This window comes from Prosopis cineraria, unplaced genomic scaffold, assembly GCF_029017545.1.
Source record: "Prosopis cineraria cultivar Desert tree isolate PC_DT_omini unplaced genomic scaffold, ASM2901754v1 PC7, whole genome shotgun sequence".
Taxonomy (NCBI): domain Eukaryota; kingdom Viridiplantae; phylum Streptophyta; class Magnoliopsida; order Fabales; family Fabaceae; genus Prosopis; species Prosopis cineraria.
Genome location: NW_026555338.1, coordinates 5,720,421 through 5,739,045, shown reverse-complemented (window position 1 = coordinate 5,739,045; position 18,625 = coordinate 5,720,421). Strand labels below are relative to the sequence as shown.

The 18,625-nt window shown below is 33.2% G+C and overlaps 1 protein-coding gene across 1 annotated transcript; it reads left to right on the top strand.

Annotated features, from left to right (window-relative positions):
• Positions 1–9,026: 9,026 nt before the first annotated feature.
• LOC129316435 (uncharacterized) lies at positions 9,027–9,557 on the top strand. Its single transcript, XM_054960865.1, has one exon. The coding sequence runs from the start codon at positions 9,027–9,029 to the stop codon at positions 9,555–9,557; it is 531 nt and encodes a 176-aa protein (XP_054816840.1).
• Positions 9,558–18,625: the final 9,068 nt, after the last annotated feature.

The following is an 18,625-nucleotide window of genomic DNA, read 5'->3' as shown; positions in this document are numbered from 1 at the left end:
TGCATTACCATTTACTACATTCTTTCCAAAAGTCATGATAGTTTTCTTAATGTAGCACCTTTTGATATTGATTATTCGCTCAAATTATACCATTTGGTATTAGTGTCTTGCATTTGTTAAACTTGCATTATTTATATTAGTTCCCATATCCTTTCAAGTAATGCTTTAATCTTCCCATCATGCATACATTTTTGCATCACCATTCATAACTTCAAACTCATCTGAGTTAGTTGTATATTTCCAAACTAATGGCTGCAAGAAGATGTTCTTTGATTAAAGAACTTCATAGTGGGAGGGACACATTGAATATTATTACTCGAGTCTTAAGAAGGTGGCTGGTGCATAATAAAAACCCACCTTTTAATATTTATAGGATCACAATGGTCTTGATGGATGAGGTTTGTCAAATTTTTAATTTTGCATAAAACATTATTGTACATTTTGTAAGATAACTTGCAAAACAACACTTCACTATCATTATTTATTTTTTTGTAGGGCTCTAGGATCCAAGCAAGTGTCATGAATAAGGATGTTATTTCCATGTTTATGGATAAACTAGTTGAAGGATCTATTTATTGTTTACTATACTCCTTAGTGTTTAAGAATAAATTACCTTACAAGGTTGCTGACCATCCATACACAATCACTTTTCATCAGAAATTTTTTTAGAGGGAATTAGATGCACTGATACCCTTGATTGTCTTCAAATTTTTACCTATTCAAGAAATACTTGATGGGAAGGCCTAAAAAAACACTTTCATTGGTATGGAATTGTATTTTTCTAAACACACATTTTTCATAATTAAAATCAATATAGGAATTTTAAATTTTAAGCTGTTTGTACATATATTATTGGATTCCTAAAAGCTGTTAGCCTAGTGAAGGGGTTTCAAAGCAATAATTAAACACAAAGCATATGGCCTTTTGAAATATGTGACATTAAGTAATTAATTTCATCTTGCTTACATCATTAGCTTATTTTTTGTTGGATTATTATGAAACTATATGCTTTGACACTTTTATTTTCTACATGACTAGCAACATAAGTGTTAACTATGTTTTATTTAGTGAGTATGCCACAAACACCTACAATAGTTATTTGGAACACAAAGAGGCATCAATTGTTGTTGTCATGCAATTCGTGCATGCAAGTAAGAAAGGTATAATCAAATTTTATTTTTTGATCTATGTAAATGTTATCTGGTGTGATGATATAGATGAAGAAAACTATTGAATATTTTTTTTATCTTATGTAAAAGTATGGGAGGTTTCTAATTCTTTTATCACAAGCTTAATTACTTTCAATTCAGGCATACCAAAAGTCAAAGACATGCTAGAAAGGTTGTAGCTTAGTGCAATTTTATTTTTCTTTTAATTTTATTGCATGAAACCAATTTTCTTTATAAACTTACCCGCAGCCTACAAAGGACACCATCCAACCTGGTTCATAGTTTTAGCTAAGTCATTCAAGCCCATCAATCACAGTCATCCTTGGCATCCATGCTGTGTAATACAAAGAAGATATCAATCTCTAAAATCCCAAAACAAAAGCTAGTTTGTATTAGTACAATGATTATTGATTGGCTGAAATCTATTTATTTATAACACGTTTAAGGTACAAGTTCAAAACTAATATCTTATTAGGATAAAGTTTTCATTGTACCTTGTGAGATTGAGAGGTTAGAAACTAAATATAATTGGACTTGTGATGGCGTCCTACATGTCTAACAAAACCAAAACTTAATGGTGATGGAGTTAAATTTTACGACTATTGCAACTGTGAAGTTCTTTTGGAGGAACCAAAGTACGTGTAATAGTTGTATATGTAAAGTTGAATATAGTTGCTTAGTTTAATTGATTATTATTGTTTTTGTTAACTTTGTGATTTCTTATATGCATATGTTTTCTCATAGATTTAATGTCCACTACTCAATGTTTGATAATTTAATGAAGGCTTCGATTGTATTCTTTAATGGTTTGGCAATTCAACTTATTGAAAATATAGCTACATAGTTGAAGAGAAAACTTGATTTAGTAAGTTTTGTCATGCATTAATTAATTAATTAATTAATTAATTAATTAATATTAATAAAAATAAATGTCATTGGAATAATGAATTACATTATTGTATTTCATTCCACCTTATTAGGAAAGAACCCTTTCTTTTCCGAAAGAGCTTAAAGAACCTATAGGGAAGAAGATGCTTTTGAAATTAAAGTTGAATAGCTACAGCAAAGAATTTCCAAACTCTAGTGTTAGTGTATGTCAATATACTGAGCAGCAAGATATGTTATCAAAGTTCATGGAGACAAGTTCCTAATCTGAAGTAGAAGGGGTTTCTTCAACAGAGGAAAATAATAGCTACTTTTTCTTTTTTACTTATTTTGTTGTATAATGATGTTTAAGAGTCTAGAGTAAGATTTAACAAGTATCTAAATATTTTTAGGTAGGCTTCTTAGATCATTTAGTGTAACATCCTCAATTTCTTAATCCTGAGTTTAGTGGTAAATTGAGAGAGGATGGTAATTAGTGTGCGATTAGAGATTTGAATGATTCCTTGATGATTTGACTTGTTGGTGTATTGTATGAGTAGATACAAGTAAGAGGAGTGTGTTTCAGGTCGAAGCAAGTGCACGTGGTGAGAATAAATCTCATTGTGCCATGTGTCACAGCTTGTGTTGAATGTGCCGTGGCGTATGGACTAAAAAATTACTTTTTAAGCCATGAAATTAGGTGATTTTTAGAAGTAAAAATATGGGAAACACATGAGAGAGGAGAGGCAAAGGGCTGAGAAGCTAAGTCAAGCTATTTCAGGTTATTAGAAGGTGATTCAGATTAATAACTTGTTAGGTAAGCTAAGTATAACTCTTACCTTCCATTCTACACAAATTTCTTTGAAAATGAGTTATAGGAAAATTGAATCAGTGAAATTTGAGGGGTTTGATTCCTTCCTAATAGTAATAAAAAGGTTCTCGAGAGTTAAAGTAGAGCTTTGTGACTGGTTTAAGCCGAATGGTAGAGTTTTGAACTTGTAGGCTCAATTTTAGCCCTTAAAGAAAGAAAGTTAGTGCAAAAAATTTAGTTTGAGTAAAATAAGACTAGTTGAGGTGATATAAAATAGTAATTGGGTAGTAATAGACTTAAAATGGATTAATGGAAAAGAATTTATAGATGAATATAGCCCTAAGTTAATTGTGTTTGTGAAATGTGATTTATGATTTAAATTTATGATGCATATTGGTAATGTGTTAGACTTGCAAAATAGTTTTGGAAAGAAAAACCTCAATTATGCCACCCTTTGTGATGTGTGAACTTGATTTTGGTTTGTTATGGTGGGTGGATAATTATGATGAGAAATGTGTTGAGTTTGTGGAGTATTTGAGGTTATGTGAGTTTGTGTGCTATGAATTGATTGTTCAAAAAGCATATTATGTCAGAAATGTGCATAGCATGATCATTGGCAGGAGTTTGCCTAGGGAGAGGAGTAGATTGGTTTAAATCCATGTGGTATTAGCAGTGACCATTAGAATCAGGAACTTTCCTTGGCACCGACCATTGGAATCAGGAGGTAGCCCTTATTCTATGGTTGATTTAGGACTGTCCCACTTATTCTATAAGGGACTTGAACCTAACTAGCTTTCACTGGTTTATGAAGAAGCTAGATTAGGGGTACGACACCCCATGGTTGTTAGTATTGGGGGAAACTAGATTACATAAGTAAGTGAGTTCACCCTAGCCTGGTAGCTCCTCACAAGTCAAAGGTTGGGTTAGTCCGTTAAGGACACAGCCACGTAATAGCCACCGATTTCGTGTCAGAAATAACAGAAGGATATAAGGTTGACATATGATCATGCATATAAGATCGATCACATAGTTGTTAGTTTTGTGGTTCGGCATGCGTTAGGGGCATCTAGTCATTATTATTGTGACCCCATGTTGTGCTTTGTGAAATATCATGATAAAGTATGTTATGGTAAGCCTAGTAACATGGTTGTTAGTTTTGTGAACTGTGGTTGAGTGTTTATTTATGATATCTGTGCTTATTTGCCTATTCACATCTATTTACAATTAATATGCAACTATATAGGTTAGGTGAAACTTGGTTACTGAGTGGTTGTACTCACCCCTCAATTCTCAATATTTTCAGGACCTAGATCATCGAATCCGGGTAGGGGAAAACACACGAAGGCCTAGGATTGTGGAGTAATCCTCTTTATGTCTCTTTTGTTGTTTCATGTGTATTTCCTAATGTAATTGCAACTAGGAGCATTTGATGTTATTTTTGCAATACTTGAATTATTTTGTGTATAACTTGTGTATTTTGTGCCCTGGGTTAGTGAGTTTTGGTTGTAAACCTGTAGATAGGGCCAAAATACTTGTGTAAATAGGAACATATGTTTTTGAATGAATTAGAATGAAATTGATGAAATTGTGCAACTTTTCCTCCCCTTTGTGTTTTGTGAAAATTGAGGTTGAGTGATGAATTTATGATAATCATGTTTTTTATTATGTATGGTGCATTGCAGAGGTCCATTAAAGTCTATTAAATGTGGTCAAATGGTTAGTACGAGCTATTGGCATGCGTGATGGAGTTGGGACACCTTATTTGTGAAATTTTGTGAAAAAGTGGTCTAAATGAGTTTTGGTGTCCAGCTTTTTATAGAAAATGAGTTTGACCAGGAAACTGGTGCTATTAGCTAAAGTTAGGAGAAATATCCATGTAGACACTAAATCTACATCAATCAGATACTAGACAGAGATTTAAAACGCATCAAAAGTTCGCTCCCTATGCTATCAAGTGATAGCACTGATGCTGTCAAATTCGTGCAATGCACCACGGCATATGACTCCTCACATCGTGGCACATGTCACAGAGAAGACAAGCCACAGTGCATATGCAATAAGCCACGGCACACATGTCATTTTCTATACAAAATCTATTTTTAAGTTTTAAAACTCATTGTTTTGGGTCTCAATTGATTCCCAAGCTTTTGCATTACTTTCAAAAGTCTAATTTGAGCTTATTAAATAATGTTTATGATTCGAAACGTTGAATTTGGGATTCCTTTAAAAAAGGATTTGAGAAATTTCCTTTTTATGAAAAATTACAATTTGGTAATCCTTTGAGAGTTAATCCCTTGAATTGCCATGATTTGCAGTTAAATATGGATTAGTAAGGGAGACCTTACAATCTCAGGGTTTGGGTAGCAGACAAGAGATTCCTAGCATTAATCCATCAATTAATCATTCTTGGAAGATGTTTGTTCGATTCAACCCGCCAACTTTCGATGGTAGTATGAGAGAGGGGGAAGTAGAGCTATAAATAAATCGACTGGAAACTATCTTTAAGGTGGCGATCTGTACCCTTAAGCAAAATGTTATCTTGGCCATAGTGTAGCTGGTTAGTGCTGCCAAGAGGTGGTAGGAATCTGTGAGGCCGATTGGTGGTATTAGGTTGAGTTGGGATACGTTCAAGAAGGCCTTCTTTGACTAGTACTTTCCAATTTCCTCCAGGACTAAAAAGGAAGAATAATTTCATGCTTTTTGGTAGGGAGAACTTATTGAGGAATAGTTCATCAGAAGGTTTAATGACCTATCAGCTTACTCTACATATCTCTAGAATAGTGATGAAATGAAGTGGAAAGTTGAACAATTACTGGAAAAGATGAGACCCAAGTATTGACAACAAGTTGCATTGTTTGATGTGATGTCTTATGAGGAAATGTGCCATAAGTTGAGAGTAGTAGCTAGGTATGGTAGAGAGGCAAACGCCAAGAGGAGGTGAGATAGTATGGGGAGGTTTTCATCCCCTTTAGGTCTGACAGGTAGAGTTTCAAAGAGGCCTAGGTTTAGTATGGGCAACTCTAGTTCTTTGGGAAGGAGAGGTTTTATTAGAGGGTCTCAATCTTGACTTATGCATAGAAGATTAATGTAGAGAGGTGGGGGTGTAAGAATTGGGCCTCTAAAGTCTTCGAGGCAAGCGTCGAATGTTCCAAGTCTGACTCTAAGTACTAGAAGGACACCCCCAGTACAACATTTACGTCGATCTTATCTAGGAAGATGTTAGGCTTGCTTCAAATGTGGCAAGTCAAATCATATAACGAGGCAATGCCTGAAGGGCAAGTTGAAGGGACTAAGCAGAGATCTACAATTCCTGGTCAAGTGTTTGTAGTCATGCAGAAAGAGGCCAGAGTGTCTTCGAACCTGATTAGAGGTATGATTTTTGTTAGTGGTCTCTGTAACATCCCAAATTCCTAATCCTGTGTTCATGGTTAATTACGGATGAGTTAGTGATTTAATGTAGGGATTAGAGTTCTGAGTAGTGAAGTGATATATTGACTCATTGGGATATTATATGAATAGATATGAGTAGAAGAGCGGGGTCCTGAGGCAGAGTGGGTGAGCATAGAGAGGATTTTCCTCATTGTGCCACCCGCCCATAAAGCAGAAACTAGTTTAATAGGGACATGTCCAGCTCGAAAAACAGTAGGGAGAAATGTGGGAGGAGAGTTTTGGATTGGAGAAGAGCCAAGGCTGTGTTAGGGCAAGGTAAATCAGGAGTAAGGACAGTGTTTTTGACTCGTTACTTATTGGGTAAGTCACATATTGTCTTAACCTTCGAATCTACCCTATTTTCTCTTAGTCTTAATCAAGGAGAAAGTGAATTCGAGAGTTTTAAGGAGTTGATTTCTTACTTGATAGTAAGAAAAAGGTTCTCTAGAGTTAAACTAGTGCTTTATAAATGGTTAGAGTCGAAATGATAAAGTTTTGAAGCTTTAGGCAAGAATTGCCTTAATCTATAGAGAGAGAGTAGTGAGAGAAAATTGCTAGAAAATGTTAAAACTTGAAATGAGGGGTGATCAATGGTAATGTGCATAATCGAGTGTGAAATGTGGATTTAATAACAATTAAGTGTTTATTTGTGATAATTGACACTTTGACACTTTTGGTCAATAGAGGAATTGACTTTAAATGCCAATTTTGTGTAGATTTTAGTGTGTGATACATGAATTATGAGAGAGGAGCTTGAATAGGATTGAACACGGGTAACCTTTTCTCATGAACAAAAGGGTTGAGGTAACTATATAGCTTATTATGTTTATTAACTATTATAATTGTGTAAAAGTGAGTGTCAAATATCAAATTGTGAATTTATGAGTTTTAGCATGAACTTTGTATTGTGAAATAAATTTGAAAAGTTATTGATTTTTCATGAGTATATATATATATTGTGGAAAGATGTATGAGTTGTGAAATAGCATAATCATAGGGGGTGGGAGTTCACCCAGGATATATAGGGTTGTGTATGTGTGGAGATTTGTCACCATGAGACAGGTTGGCACCATGAGACATCCGGTGCATCATTATTTAGACTATTACCATGGGTAATTCGATACAACATACTATGGGGCTATTACTATGGGATATCCGAGTAGTCTGTCAACTCCCTAGTGCTCGTTAGGGTGCGGTTAAGAGTTAATGACACCTCTATTGCAAGTGTGTGAAGAGGGAAACTATAGTCTGTAGGTGGGTTAGATTACATTTGGTCGGGTGTTTCTACCATCGAAAGTGAGTTCAAATCAATAAGTGGTTGATCAAGAAGAGCTTATGGTTTCATGTCAGGGAGCTTTGGAGGATTGGTGGATAGTTGATCATGTTGTGGTAGAAAAGTGTTTGAAATGTGATTTATATGTGAAAAGATAATCTAGTATTGATATGTCATATATATATATATATATATCTCTGTGTGTGTGTGTAACATAATGTTTTCAGCTACTTTGACATAGTTATTTGTGGTAATAAACATTTAATGAGCTATATTTAGTTACTGAGATTTTTATCTCATCCGTGGTTATTTACATTTTTTAAGTCCTGGTACTAGTGGGTCAAAGGGAAAGGATATAGGCTGAGTTAACATCTCTTGCCTAAATCTATGTAAGATATGATGTAATGATTTGTAAATTATGAGCCAAAAGTATGTATAAGTTGCCATAGGATTTGTACATGTGCATTAGTTATAATTATGGTATGCTTTTATGATTTTGAACTCCCTAACCTTGTATGTGTGTGAATAAAGAAATGACTGAAAAAGGCTAGTGGATGGATTTAATTATGTGTATATGAAGTGGGTGGAGATTAAATGGAGTGATTTGGCCATATATGAGACTAGAAAATTAAGAATGTGGTTTTGGCCCAAAGTGTAAAATGGGCAGATTATAGGCCAAATTTGTGTATGTGTGTTATATTGTGCTTGTGTATGGACAATTAGGTGTATTTTGTCTATTTGGACTTAGTTAAGGCCTAAAAAGTGGCCAATGACATTTGTTTTGAATTAAGATACTTAAGTGGCAAAACTTTGACAGGAAATGGTCAAAGTGAACTTTAGTGTCAAATTTTTGATAGAAATATCGAATTAGGATGAAACTAGTGTCATTAGTTAGATTTCAAAATAAGCTTCGTGTGGGCACTTGAACTATCCCAATTGGACTTTGTGTGTGGAAATGGCATGCATCTGAATTTCATATCAGAAATTGCCATTTGACAGCAAATTCAGGTGTGTGTGCTGTATCGTATATACTCGCATGCCACAACATATGGCATAGAGTAGGCAATTGTGGCCTCTGTGCCATATGCCGCAGCGCATATGGCACAAGCCGCGGTGCACGGTGCAATTTTTCACTTTATTTTTAAGTGATGCACATGTTTTCTTAACTTTTGATATACCTAATTTGTATGCTTCCGTTGTGTATGTAATTGTGTATGGGGTTGAATAACCCAAATGATTACAAAATATTTTCTAGAGATCTTTTATTAGGATCCCAATATTTTCAATAATTTTTAACTTAAAGATTAGAAGTAATTAGTGATTTTTGTAGTGAAGCGTATGGTAATGTCAGTGAGGGCATTATAGTCACAAAGTTAAGGCACTGTTTGATTCAGGTGCCATACATTCTTTTGTGTCTGGGAAATGTATGGGTAGATTATATTTGTCATTACAAGAATTATCTATGATCATTAGAGTTACAATGCCTTTTGCATTGTCTAAGATTACTAGTAAAGCTTGTCAAGGTATGGAGATTCGATTTGAGGACAAAGTTTCCAAGATCAATTTGATTTGTATTCCTATGAAAGGAATATATGTGATTATTGGTATGGACTGGCTAGTAGTAAATAATGCTATGCTTGATTGTGTAAGAAAGGTGGTTTCATTACCAATGTGGTCTGCAATAATGGATTCATCTAAGCAACCTAAGTTCTTGTTGATGGTTAGTGCTAAGAAGTTGATTCGGCAAGGTTATAATGCATATATAGTGTTCTTTGCCTTTAGTACAGTGTATGATAGTAGAATCGAGAAGATTGAGATAGCAAGCGAGTTCCCTGAGGTGTTTTCAAATGTAGTGACTAGTTTAACTTCAGGAAGGGAAGTTAACTTCTCAATTGATTTGGTTCCTAGAACCAAACCAACATCAAAGGCTCCATATAGAATGTCACCATCAACATTGGCTGAGTTAAAGAAGCAAATTGAAGATTTACAAATAAAGGATTCATTAGACTAAGTGTAATAGCTTGGGGATCATTAGTATTATTTGTAAGGAAAAAGGATGGTAGTCTGCATTTTCACATAGACTATTGACAATTAAACAAGGTAACTATAAAGAACGAGTATCCTTTTACCAAGGATAGATGATTTTTAGGATCAATTGGCTGGTGCCTCAGTCTTTTTCAAGATTGATTTGAGGTCTAGGTACTATCTGATAAGAGTAAGTATAGTAGATGTACCTAATATAACTTTTAGAACTCAGTATGACCACTATGTGTTTTTGGTTATGCCTTTTGGTTTGACTAATATGTTTGTAGTGTTCATGGACTATATGAACTGCATATTCAGGCCATACTTGGATCAGTTTATTATAGTCTTTATAGATGGCATCTTGATCTATTTTGATAGTGAGGAGCAAAATGCAAAGCATTTGAGGATGATGTTCCAAATTCTCTTATATCTGGAGGATATGGGAGGAGGTTACACTTCATATCCCAACAGTAAGAATCTAACTTTTCTATTATTACAATTGCAACCTTCCCCTATTATAGATGGCATAAAAGTGCCTAGGACATCAATTAAAATGAGCGACACTACTCTTTCAACACCACATTTCAAGGATGGTTGTGCAGACCTTAAGGAGGATTAAAAGAGCATTTCTAAGGTACTTGAATATATGATTGTTACATCTATCAAGAAAAAGCAGGCTAAGTGGGCAACCCTTGAAGATGAATCTCCCAACCTTTTCGATTTCTTTGCCCAAAATTTCACCAAACCTAGAACTAAGAGGGTCATCAAGAAAGAGGAGGATTGTTGGAATATGTGTAATCCAAGACTAAGACTATTATTGTACTGTAATGCATTTGTGTTACGTTTAATATGCTTTGTTGTTGTTGTAATGTATGTCTTTGGGTACCCTATCAAAAATTTTGAGTGTTTAGATATTTGTGGTACTCATTTGCTTTTACTCTCCTATTTTTGTAATCCTATAATATGTGGTAGGCTAATTTGCTTCCATGTTTATTAGTGTAAGTTATGAAACTACATCAAGCATCCCTTTAGATATGCTGTGGCAAAATTATTTCTTCCTGTACTCATTTATGGGAATGGCTTCAATAGTTCAATGTTAAAATGAAACTTGACAATAGGAAAATATAAGTGTATCAGTTAATAGTTTAAACTACACAATTAGAAGTGGTAAACTTGATAAAGTTTGGGTTCAATTTTTTTTTACAATAAAAAAAGATTGAAAGTACTTAATCAAATTGAGAATAATGAATTTAATCTCACTATTAAAAGCTATAAAACTTTATTTTGACAAAAGTTAACAACTTTTGATGGTGAAATTATTTTAAAAGAAGTAAACTTTATACCTCAATAAATGATGTGATTATTTTGTTTCCAATATAAACAACGTTGTTAAAAGTTTAACAACTTTAGATTTGCATAATAATTTTGGTAACATTGTTTGAGAGTGTTGTTTACTATTATATTTTTCTTTTGGTTCTTGATTGTGATGGCAAAATAAATTTGTCCATGTCTAAGGTTTATAGTTGCTATAAAAAACAAGAAACACATACCCCTTAATTTTAAGTCCTAAACATATGTACCTATTTCATAAAAAAGCTAAACTAACCGGCTTTTATTTTTTTTTTGTTTTATTCTTTAGTGCAAACAAGAAACACATACCCCTTACTTTTGAAAAACAAGGAACACATACCCCTTACTTTTAAGTTCTAAACATCGATACCTACTTTTCCTATCATATGTGCCTATTCTACAAAAAAGGCTAAATTAGCCAACTTTTTCATTTTGCAGTTTTTTTATTTATTTACGTAGACACCTATACCCACTTTTTCTATAAACTTAGACAGAGCTGTGCATTACAATGGACAAACAAAGTAGCTAAGCATGTGTTGGGAAAAATGCATTTTTTGTTTCTACTTGGGTCTTATTTTTTTCTCACTCATTTCAATAATAATGAGTTAAAAGATGTCAAATTTATAGGGCTATTTTTCACAAAGTTGAGTTGGATCGCATTTGATACACATCAATATTAATTTCTCACTGGCTATCACCATGAGTCATAAAATAAAATACAAAGATATTTCCTCCCTTAAAAATGTTCAACTTTCTATTCTTTACTACATACTCAATTGTTCATAAAGGTGGATTTGCATCTAATATCTTTCCCCCCGCTGATAAAAGTGGACATCTATAACACAAGCATATTGAAAGTGTAGCAGTTCATCCATCATTTTGTATGCCAAGTATTTCTGTTTGTGATGCATAACTCGATATTAGCAAAAAAATTGTTCAAGGACTGTGTCTATATGTGATAATTAGTTTTTCACTTGCTTTATAATATTCTTTTTTTGTATATAGATATAAATTATACATTTCATATGTATTAGTTGTGCATCACTTTTGCTAATAATTTTCATTCTAACATGTAAATCATAATATTTAACAAGAATTTAATTAAATAACCATGTATGCATATATGCTTTAAAAAAACATTTATACCATTGTTGTGTGGTGTTAAATTTGCAAATGATAATATTTAACAACTTAAATAAATTCAATTACCCAATGGTTGTACACTTGCTTTTTAAATAACTAAAAAAACAAACACAACATTCTAAGTTGATTCAAAAAAATAAAAATATGTACAATATTAAATCAATTTTAATTATAACGCCATGTGCATCTTTTTAAAAAGAGATCAACATAATGAGATATTGTCAATTGAATTTGGTAAATCACAATATTGAACTATTAAATTAAATATAATTAAAATGTTATATGCATATTTTAAAACAATTACACATACGTTATATTATGAATCTATATTTCTTGATCAAAACATTAATTATGAAAAATTACTTATTTACATATGTAATACAAGTTATGATGTGAATATTATAATGTTTCATGATATAGAATATATATATATATATATATTAAAGCTAATAAAGCAACATTTAAATCGGAGATCAACATAAATGTTATGTAAGATTTGATTACATTTACAATTTTTTTGAGATGATTGCAATCATCAAAATTAATTAATTATACATTCATTATGAAAAGAAATTACATGAATAAATCCGTTAATTTGTAATTTTAAAATTAGTATCAAACATGTGTCATAAGATATTACTATGTTCAAGTTATAATATATTTTAAATTCAAATTTCTAAATGATAATATCAAACTAATAGAGTTAATACATCATACATTAATAAATAATCAAATGTAAGTAGGACCAAAGTGATTCCTTTGATTTGTAAAATTAATATATATTTAAACTATATTTTGTTATTGTTTAACTTACACTATATTTTAAACCAAAATAAGTAAATGCTTACATTTATCATATATGTTATATAATAACTTTTACCTTGCTTATATATTACAAATGTAATACATTGTAACTAACTTTTGTGGGTTATTGAAGCCAAATAATCTTAATTTAGCCATTACAAATACGAGAAACTCATCAGAAATGATTTATCAACCGCAATAACAAAAGCATAAGAATTAAAGCAATCAAAAATACAATTTTCACATCGCGAACAACATAAAGTCAGTTTCATACAACACCATATTAATTTCATATTTCAATAGGTACTAACTTGGTTGATATGCAACATACAAATCCCTATGATTATGACCAAGTACAGAAAATCAACCAAATAAATATACTCAGCCTACTTCGGTTCTTAGTCAACAACGTTCTAGTTCATTCTAAAAAAATAAAAAATAAAGATGTGCTTTGGGAGATTTAACCAATGCAGTAATTGATTTGTCAAAAAAATTTGATGGATCATGTACAATAGGTAATTTTATATCAAACTATGGTTCAATATTTTTTTCTTTAAGTTAACATATTTACAAAAGAAAGTTGTTTTTAAAAATGTATCCAATCATGGATAAATAAGGTTAAATTTAGTAACCAATATGTAGATGTGAATTATAAAGATGTGGACCTGCATAAGCCAAATACACTAAAAGATGCACTCAGCAACACAGATAATGAAGAACATGAAGGTGGTAAATATTTCTAAATTATAGTATATGTGTATCTGTATTAGTATGCTATGTTAAACATTAACTTATGATACATTAAATTATGGGCTTAGAATCTAATTATGGAACAAAGATAGTTCGAATGACAACAAACTTATTTGAAGGATCAAATGGTACAACTAAAATATTTATCTATTCGTGGTGAACAACAAATACTAGTTGTGCCAGAGACGCTAGTCTCAATTGATAACAAAAGGGTCTCGAGCTCCCTTACCATAGCTCACTCGAATGTAAAAGATATATAAGGCTTTAGTAGAATAAATGTTTGATTTTTATTGAAAAGTGAAAAGTTACAAGTCTAAATTAAAAGCAAAATTAAACTAATAAAACTAAAGGCTAAAGGTGTAGAATGAGAGTCTTTGATTGAGTGTTGACTATCTTTCTTCTATATATTCATCTTCTATTTATAGTATCAGGGTGGTGGTAGCTTCTTCTTTAAGACTTAGCATGTTTATTGAGGAATTAGGGATCTCGTGAAACTTATGGCGTGGTCTTTATTTTGTGTTCTCCATTTTTGATAATCAGCCCATCTCATCGAGGTACTTAGACATGATGTCTGAGGATTCTAGAATTACTCAGGATCCTGTCTTCATATGCTAACCATCCAATGTTTGTAACTGGTGGGATTTCGGCATGTTCATTTTAGTGTGGCTTTTATTGAGCTTCGGGGTCGGCCCTTTATTCATACTAGGCCTAACTCTTCAATTACTCAGCCCAATAAGCCCTATGACCTATTTGAGTGATGTTTCATACTTTAGCCCAAATAATGCCCCCTATGTGCTAGTAATATAAGCCCTGTGGCACATTTGAAAAACCTAAAACATCACTTTATCTCTGAGCACTATAAACTTATTTCTTTTCTAGTCAATTCTCTTGCCCTTCCTATCAGTTCTTAATATTGAAACTTTCGCCTCCCTTGCTCTAATCTTTCCTTTGCTCTCAAATAGCTTCCTCTACTTCTGCCACTGCCTTTACTGCTGCCTCCTCTTCAGCATCGACTAAAAGTTTGCTTGATTCTCTGGCCACTATTTAGAATCCTGTTACCTCACTTGGTGTAACATCCTAGATTTCTTAATCCTAAGTTTAGAGGTTAATCGAGGGTGAATTGAAAGTTAGTATGAGATTAGAGATTTAGATGATTAATTGGTATTTTTACTTATTTATGTGTTGTATGATTAGATATGGGTGATATGAGTACATTTTGGGCCGAAGCAAGTGTGCGTAGTGAGAATAAATCTCACTGTAGCATGCACTGCGGCTTGTGCTGTATGTGCTGTAGCTCATGGACTAAAAAATCACTTCATAAGTCATGAAATTTTAGAAATTTTAGAGGAATAAAATTGAGAAACACAAAAAATAGAGAGAGGAGAAGGGCTGAGGAGCTAAGTCAAGCTATTTTGGAGTAGTGACAGGTGATTCAAATCGGTAACTTATCAGGTAAGCTATGTATAACTCTTACCTTCCATTTACGCAAATTTCGCTAAAAATCAGTTATAGGTAAATTGAATATGGAATTTGAGGGGTTTGATTCTTGTCAAATAGTAATAAAAAGGTTCTTGAAAGTTAAATTAGAGCTTTACAATTGGTTTAAAGGTGAACGGTAGAGCTTTGAACCCGTAGACTCAATTTTATCCTTTAGAGAGAGAAAGTTAAGGCAAAAATTTGCTTTGAGTGAAATAAGACCAGTTGAAGTGATGTAAAGTAGTAATTGAATAGTTATAGACTTAGAATGGATAAATGGAAAAAGAGTTTACGGATGAATATAGCCCTAAGTGGAAAAATGAGTTTTTGGTTAAAATAGACTAAATGACTAAAATGTACCAAATGTGTCTAGATTGGCATATTGGATACACGAGTAGAGAAAGGAAGCTTGAGATAAGCTTGTGTGATAGTTGAAATCCATTGGTAACCTTTCTAGTGATAGAAGGGTTAGGTAATCGAATAACTTTCTTTATTTGACTATTTATTGTAATTGTATGTTAGTATGCTATGTAGTGCATGAAACGGTTTTGAACTAAGCATGTTTTATAGCATTAAGTGATTGCTGGGTGTGAAATGACTTTTGGTTGAAATAAGTATGGAATTATGTGTTTTGTAATGTAAAGTATTATTTGTATATATAATGTAAGAAAGTGTAAAACGGTAAATGGGAACCTTAAATGGTTCGGAAATGCATGATCATAGGGGTGGGAGTTCACCCGAGTGTAGGAGATGATAAAGACCATATGGCAAGGTTTCCTTAGTACCCTGTTAGGGTACGATGTTAGAAACAATTCTCCTTAGTGCCTATTGAGGTGCAGTGTTTGAGAAGATCTCCTTAGTGCCTATTGAGGTACGGTGTTGGAGTCAACGATACCTTTTTATGTGTATTGGGGGAAATCATAGTCCGTATTGTGCGTTAGAACATCTTTAGCCGGGTGATTCTACCACTGTAGGTGAGCTTAAGACTAATGAGAGTGTATATTAGTCTAAAAGGAGCCTATGGTTTCATATTGGGGTGATTCAGAGGTTCGATTGGTAGAGATCATACTATTATGTTACGTGATATGATGAAATATGTTGAGATAACATGAAATCCTTTGTGATTGAGGAAAAGTTGAGAATGAATTGAGATATGTGATATAAATGCTATTTTATAAGGTTTTAATGATATATTATGCTTACTTTCATATTGTTGCATGTGATAGTCAATAGGAGTGAGTTATTCTATTACTGAGATTTTTATCTCACCCCCGTGGTTACATGTTTACAGGATTGGGATGGGATTAGGGCAAGGGAAGAGAGTTTGGACCGACTTGAGTATGAAGCCATGTACTTTGAGGTTGTGTAATAAACTGAACTGAGATTATATGTATAAGTGTATATGAGTTGCCATAGAATTGCATGCATTTATTGAATTTAGATTTTGTGAAATCAAGCCAGATTATGTATATATGTGTTTTTTGAGATAAAAAGAGGCTATGATTTGAGTATGTTTGTGTTGATATGGTTGGTTGTGTTGGTGAATCTTAAGCCAAGGGATAAATTATGATGAAATGAGTAATTTAGGGGCTAAGACTATATTGTGAATATGATTGTATATGTATGAGCTGAGAAATAGCCAAGCAGGCTAAGTTATGCCAAGAAATGGCATAGTATGTGAAATTAGTGAATTGTGGAAATTGCCCGTAAAGGGGTCAAATTTTGATATATAAGAATGATTGTGATTAATTGAGGTCAATCAGGTATATTAGATCCTTTTGGACTTGGTTCGCGGCTTAGTATGGTCTAATTATAGAAAGGGATCAAATTGAGCTCTTGGGTGCACAAAATTTTCAAAAAAAATGACTTTTTGCACCCGAGTGTCTAAATTTTGATTGGATTGTTAGATCGTGTCCATACCTATCTCATTAGTTAGCATATCGTGTCCATACCTATCTCATTAGTTAGTATATGAGCTAAGCTTCATGTGGGCATTTGAATCACTCCTATCAGATGTCGTACGTGAAAACAGAAATTTAGATAGGCATGTCACGGTGCATGGTGACACATGCCGTAGTACATAACACAGAAAGGGCAAGTGTGTGGCTTTATGCCACATGCCACAGTGCACGGACCATTTCTCAGTTTTATTTTGTTATGAAATGCATGCCATTAGAATGGGAATGCTACTGGGTTATGTCCATTATGTATTTGAAGAGTATAGGATTTACTTCTGCTGTGTTTTTCTCTAATTGTATTTTGATTTGATTGATTTTACAAAATAAGTCTTTGGCCGAAGCTTTTAAAATGAAATTTGATTATTATGATTGATGTGAGGTAGTGGTAATACTATAATCTTCTTCTATGTTGAGTGGATATAGGAAGAGGTTACATTTTGATATTATTTTCTCAGTTTTCGAGACCTGATTGTTATTAATGCATTCATTTAGAAATATGACAACTTATCTTTTTCATTACATAACTATTTCCCTAATGTCCTTTGTGTTTCGTATTTTCGTCATTAGAAGAGGTGAAAATAGTATAGTATAAGAGGTACTCGTGCAAGAACCATAGTATCTAGATAGGTTATAAAGGAGGAACGGGAACCAAAAGTTCAACCGTTTAGCCGCAAAAGGATAGATGTGATGAGCTATTGTAAGAGCTTAGGGATATGGTTGTTAACATAAGACAAATTTTTAGGGATCATAACATGATCTTAAGGGGCAGAGAGCAAGAAGAGAGAGTTGAAGCTCAGAATATCCTAGTGCAGGAAGCACATAAAAACATGGATCGTCTCAAAATTTAGGTAGTGGACCAGAGATTCTTGGTACTAATTCATCTATTGATCATGTTTAGAAGATGTTTGTTCAATTTAACCCATCCACATTTGATAGAAGTATGAGAGAAGGTGAAGTAAAGTTGTGTATAGAACAAATCAAAACCATCTTTGAGGTGGTAATCTATACTTCAAAGCAAAAAGTGATCTTGGCCATGGTGTAACTTATTAGTGCTGCTAAGAGGTGGTGAGAATCTATGAGACCAACTGGTAGTATTCAGTTGAGCTGGGATGAGTTCATGAGAGTATTCTTTGATCAACACTTTCTAGTCTCATTTAGAACTGAGAAGGAAGAGGAATTTTATACTTTTAGGTAGGGAAACCTAGATGAGGAAGAATTTTTAAGAAGATTTAATGACTTATCAGCTTACTCCACATATCTTCAACATAGTAATGACTTGAAATCGAAGATCGAAAGATTGCTTGAAAAGATGAGACTCAAGTACTAGCAGCAGATAGTACTGCTTGATGTGATGATGTATGAGGAGATGTGCCATAAGCTGAGGGTAGTAGCTAGGCATGATAGAAAGGCAGATGCTGAAAGGAGGCAAGAGAGTATGGGGAAGTTTTCATCTCATTTAGGTCTGACTAGTGGAATCTCAAAGAAGCCTAGGTTTAGTATGAGCAGTTCTAGTTCTTCTGGAAGAAGAGGTTTCAATCAAGGATTACAGTCTTGACCTGTGTATAGAGGGTCA

What these genes read in the sequence shown, in the direction of transcription:
- LOC129316435 (XM_054960865.1), top strand. Translation starts at nt 9,027, where the DNA reads ATGCCTTTTGCATTGTCTAAGATTACTAGTAAAGCTTGTCAAGGTATG.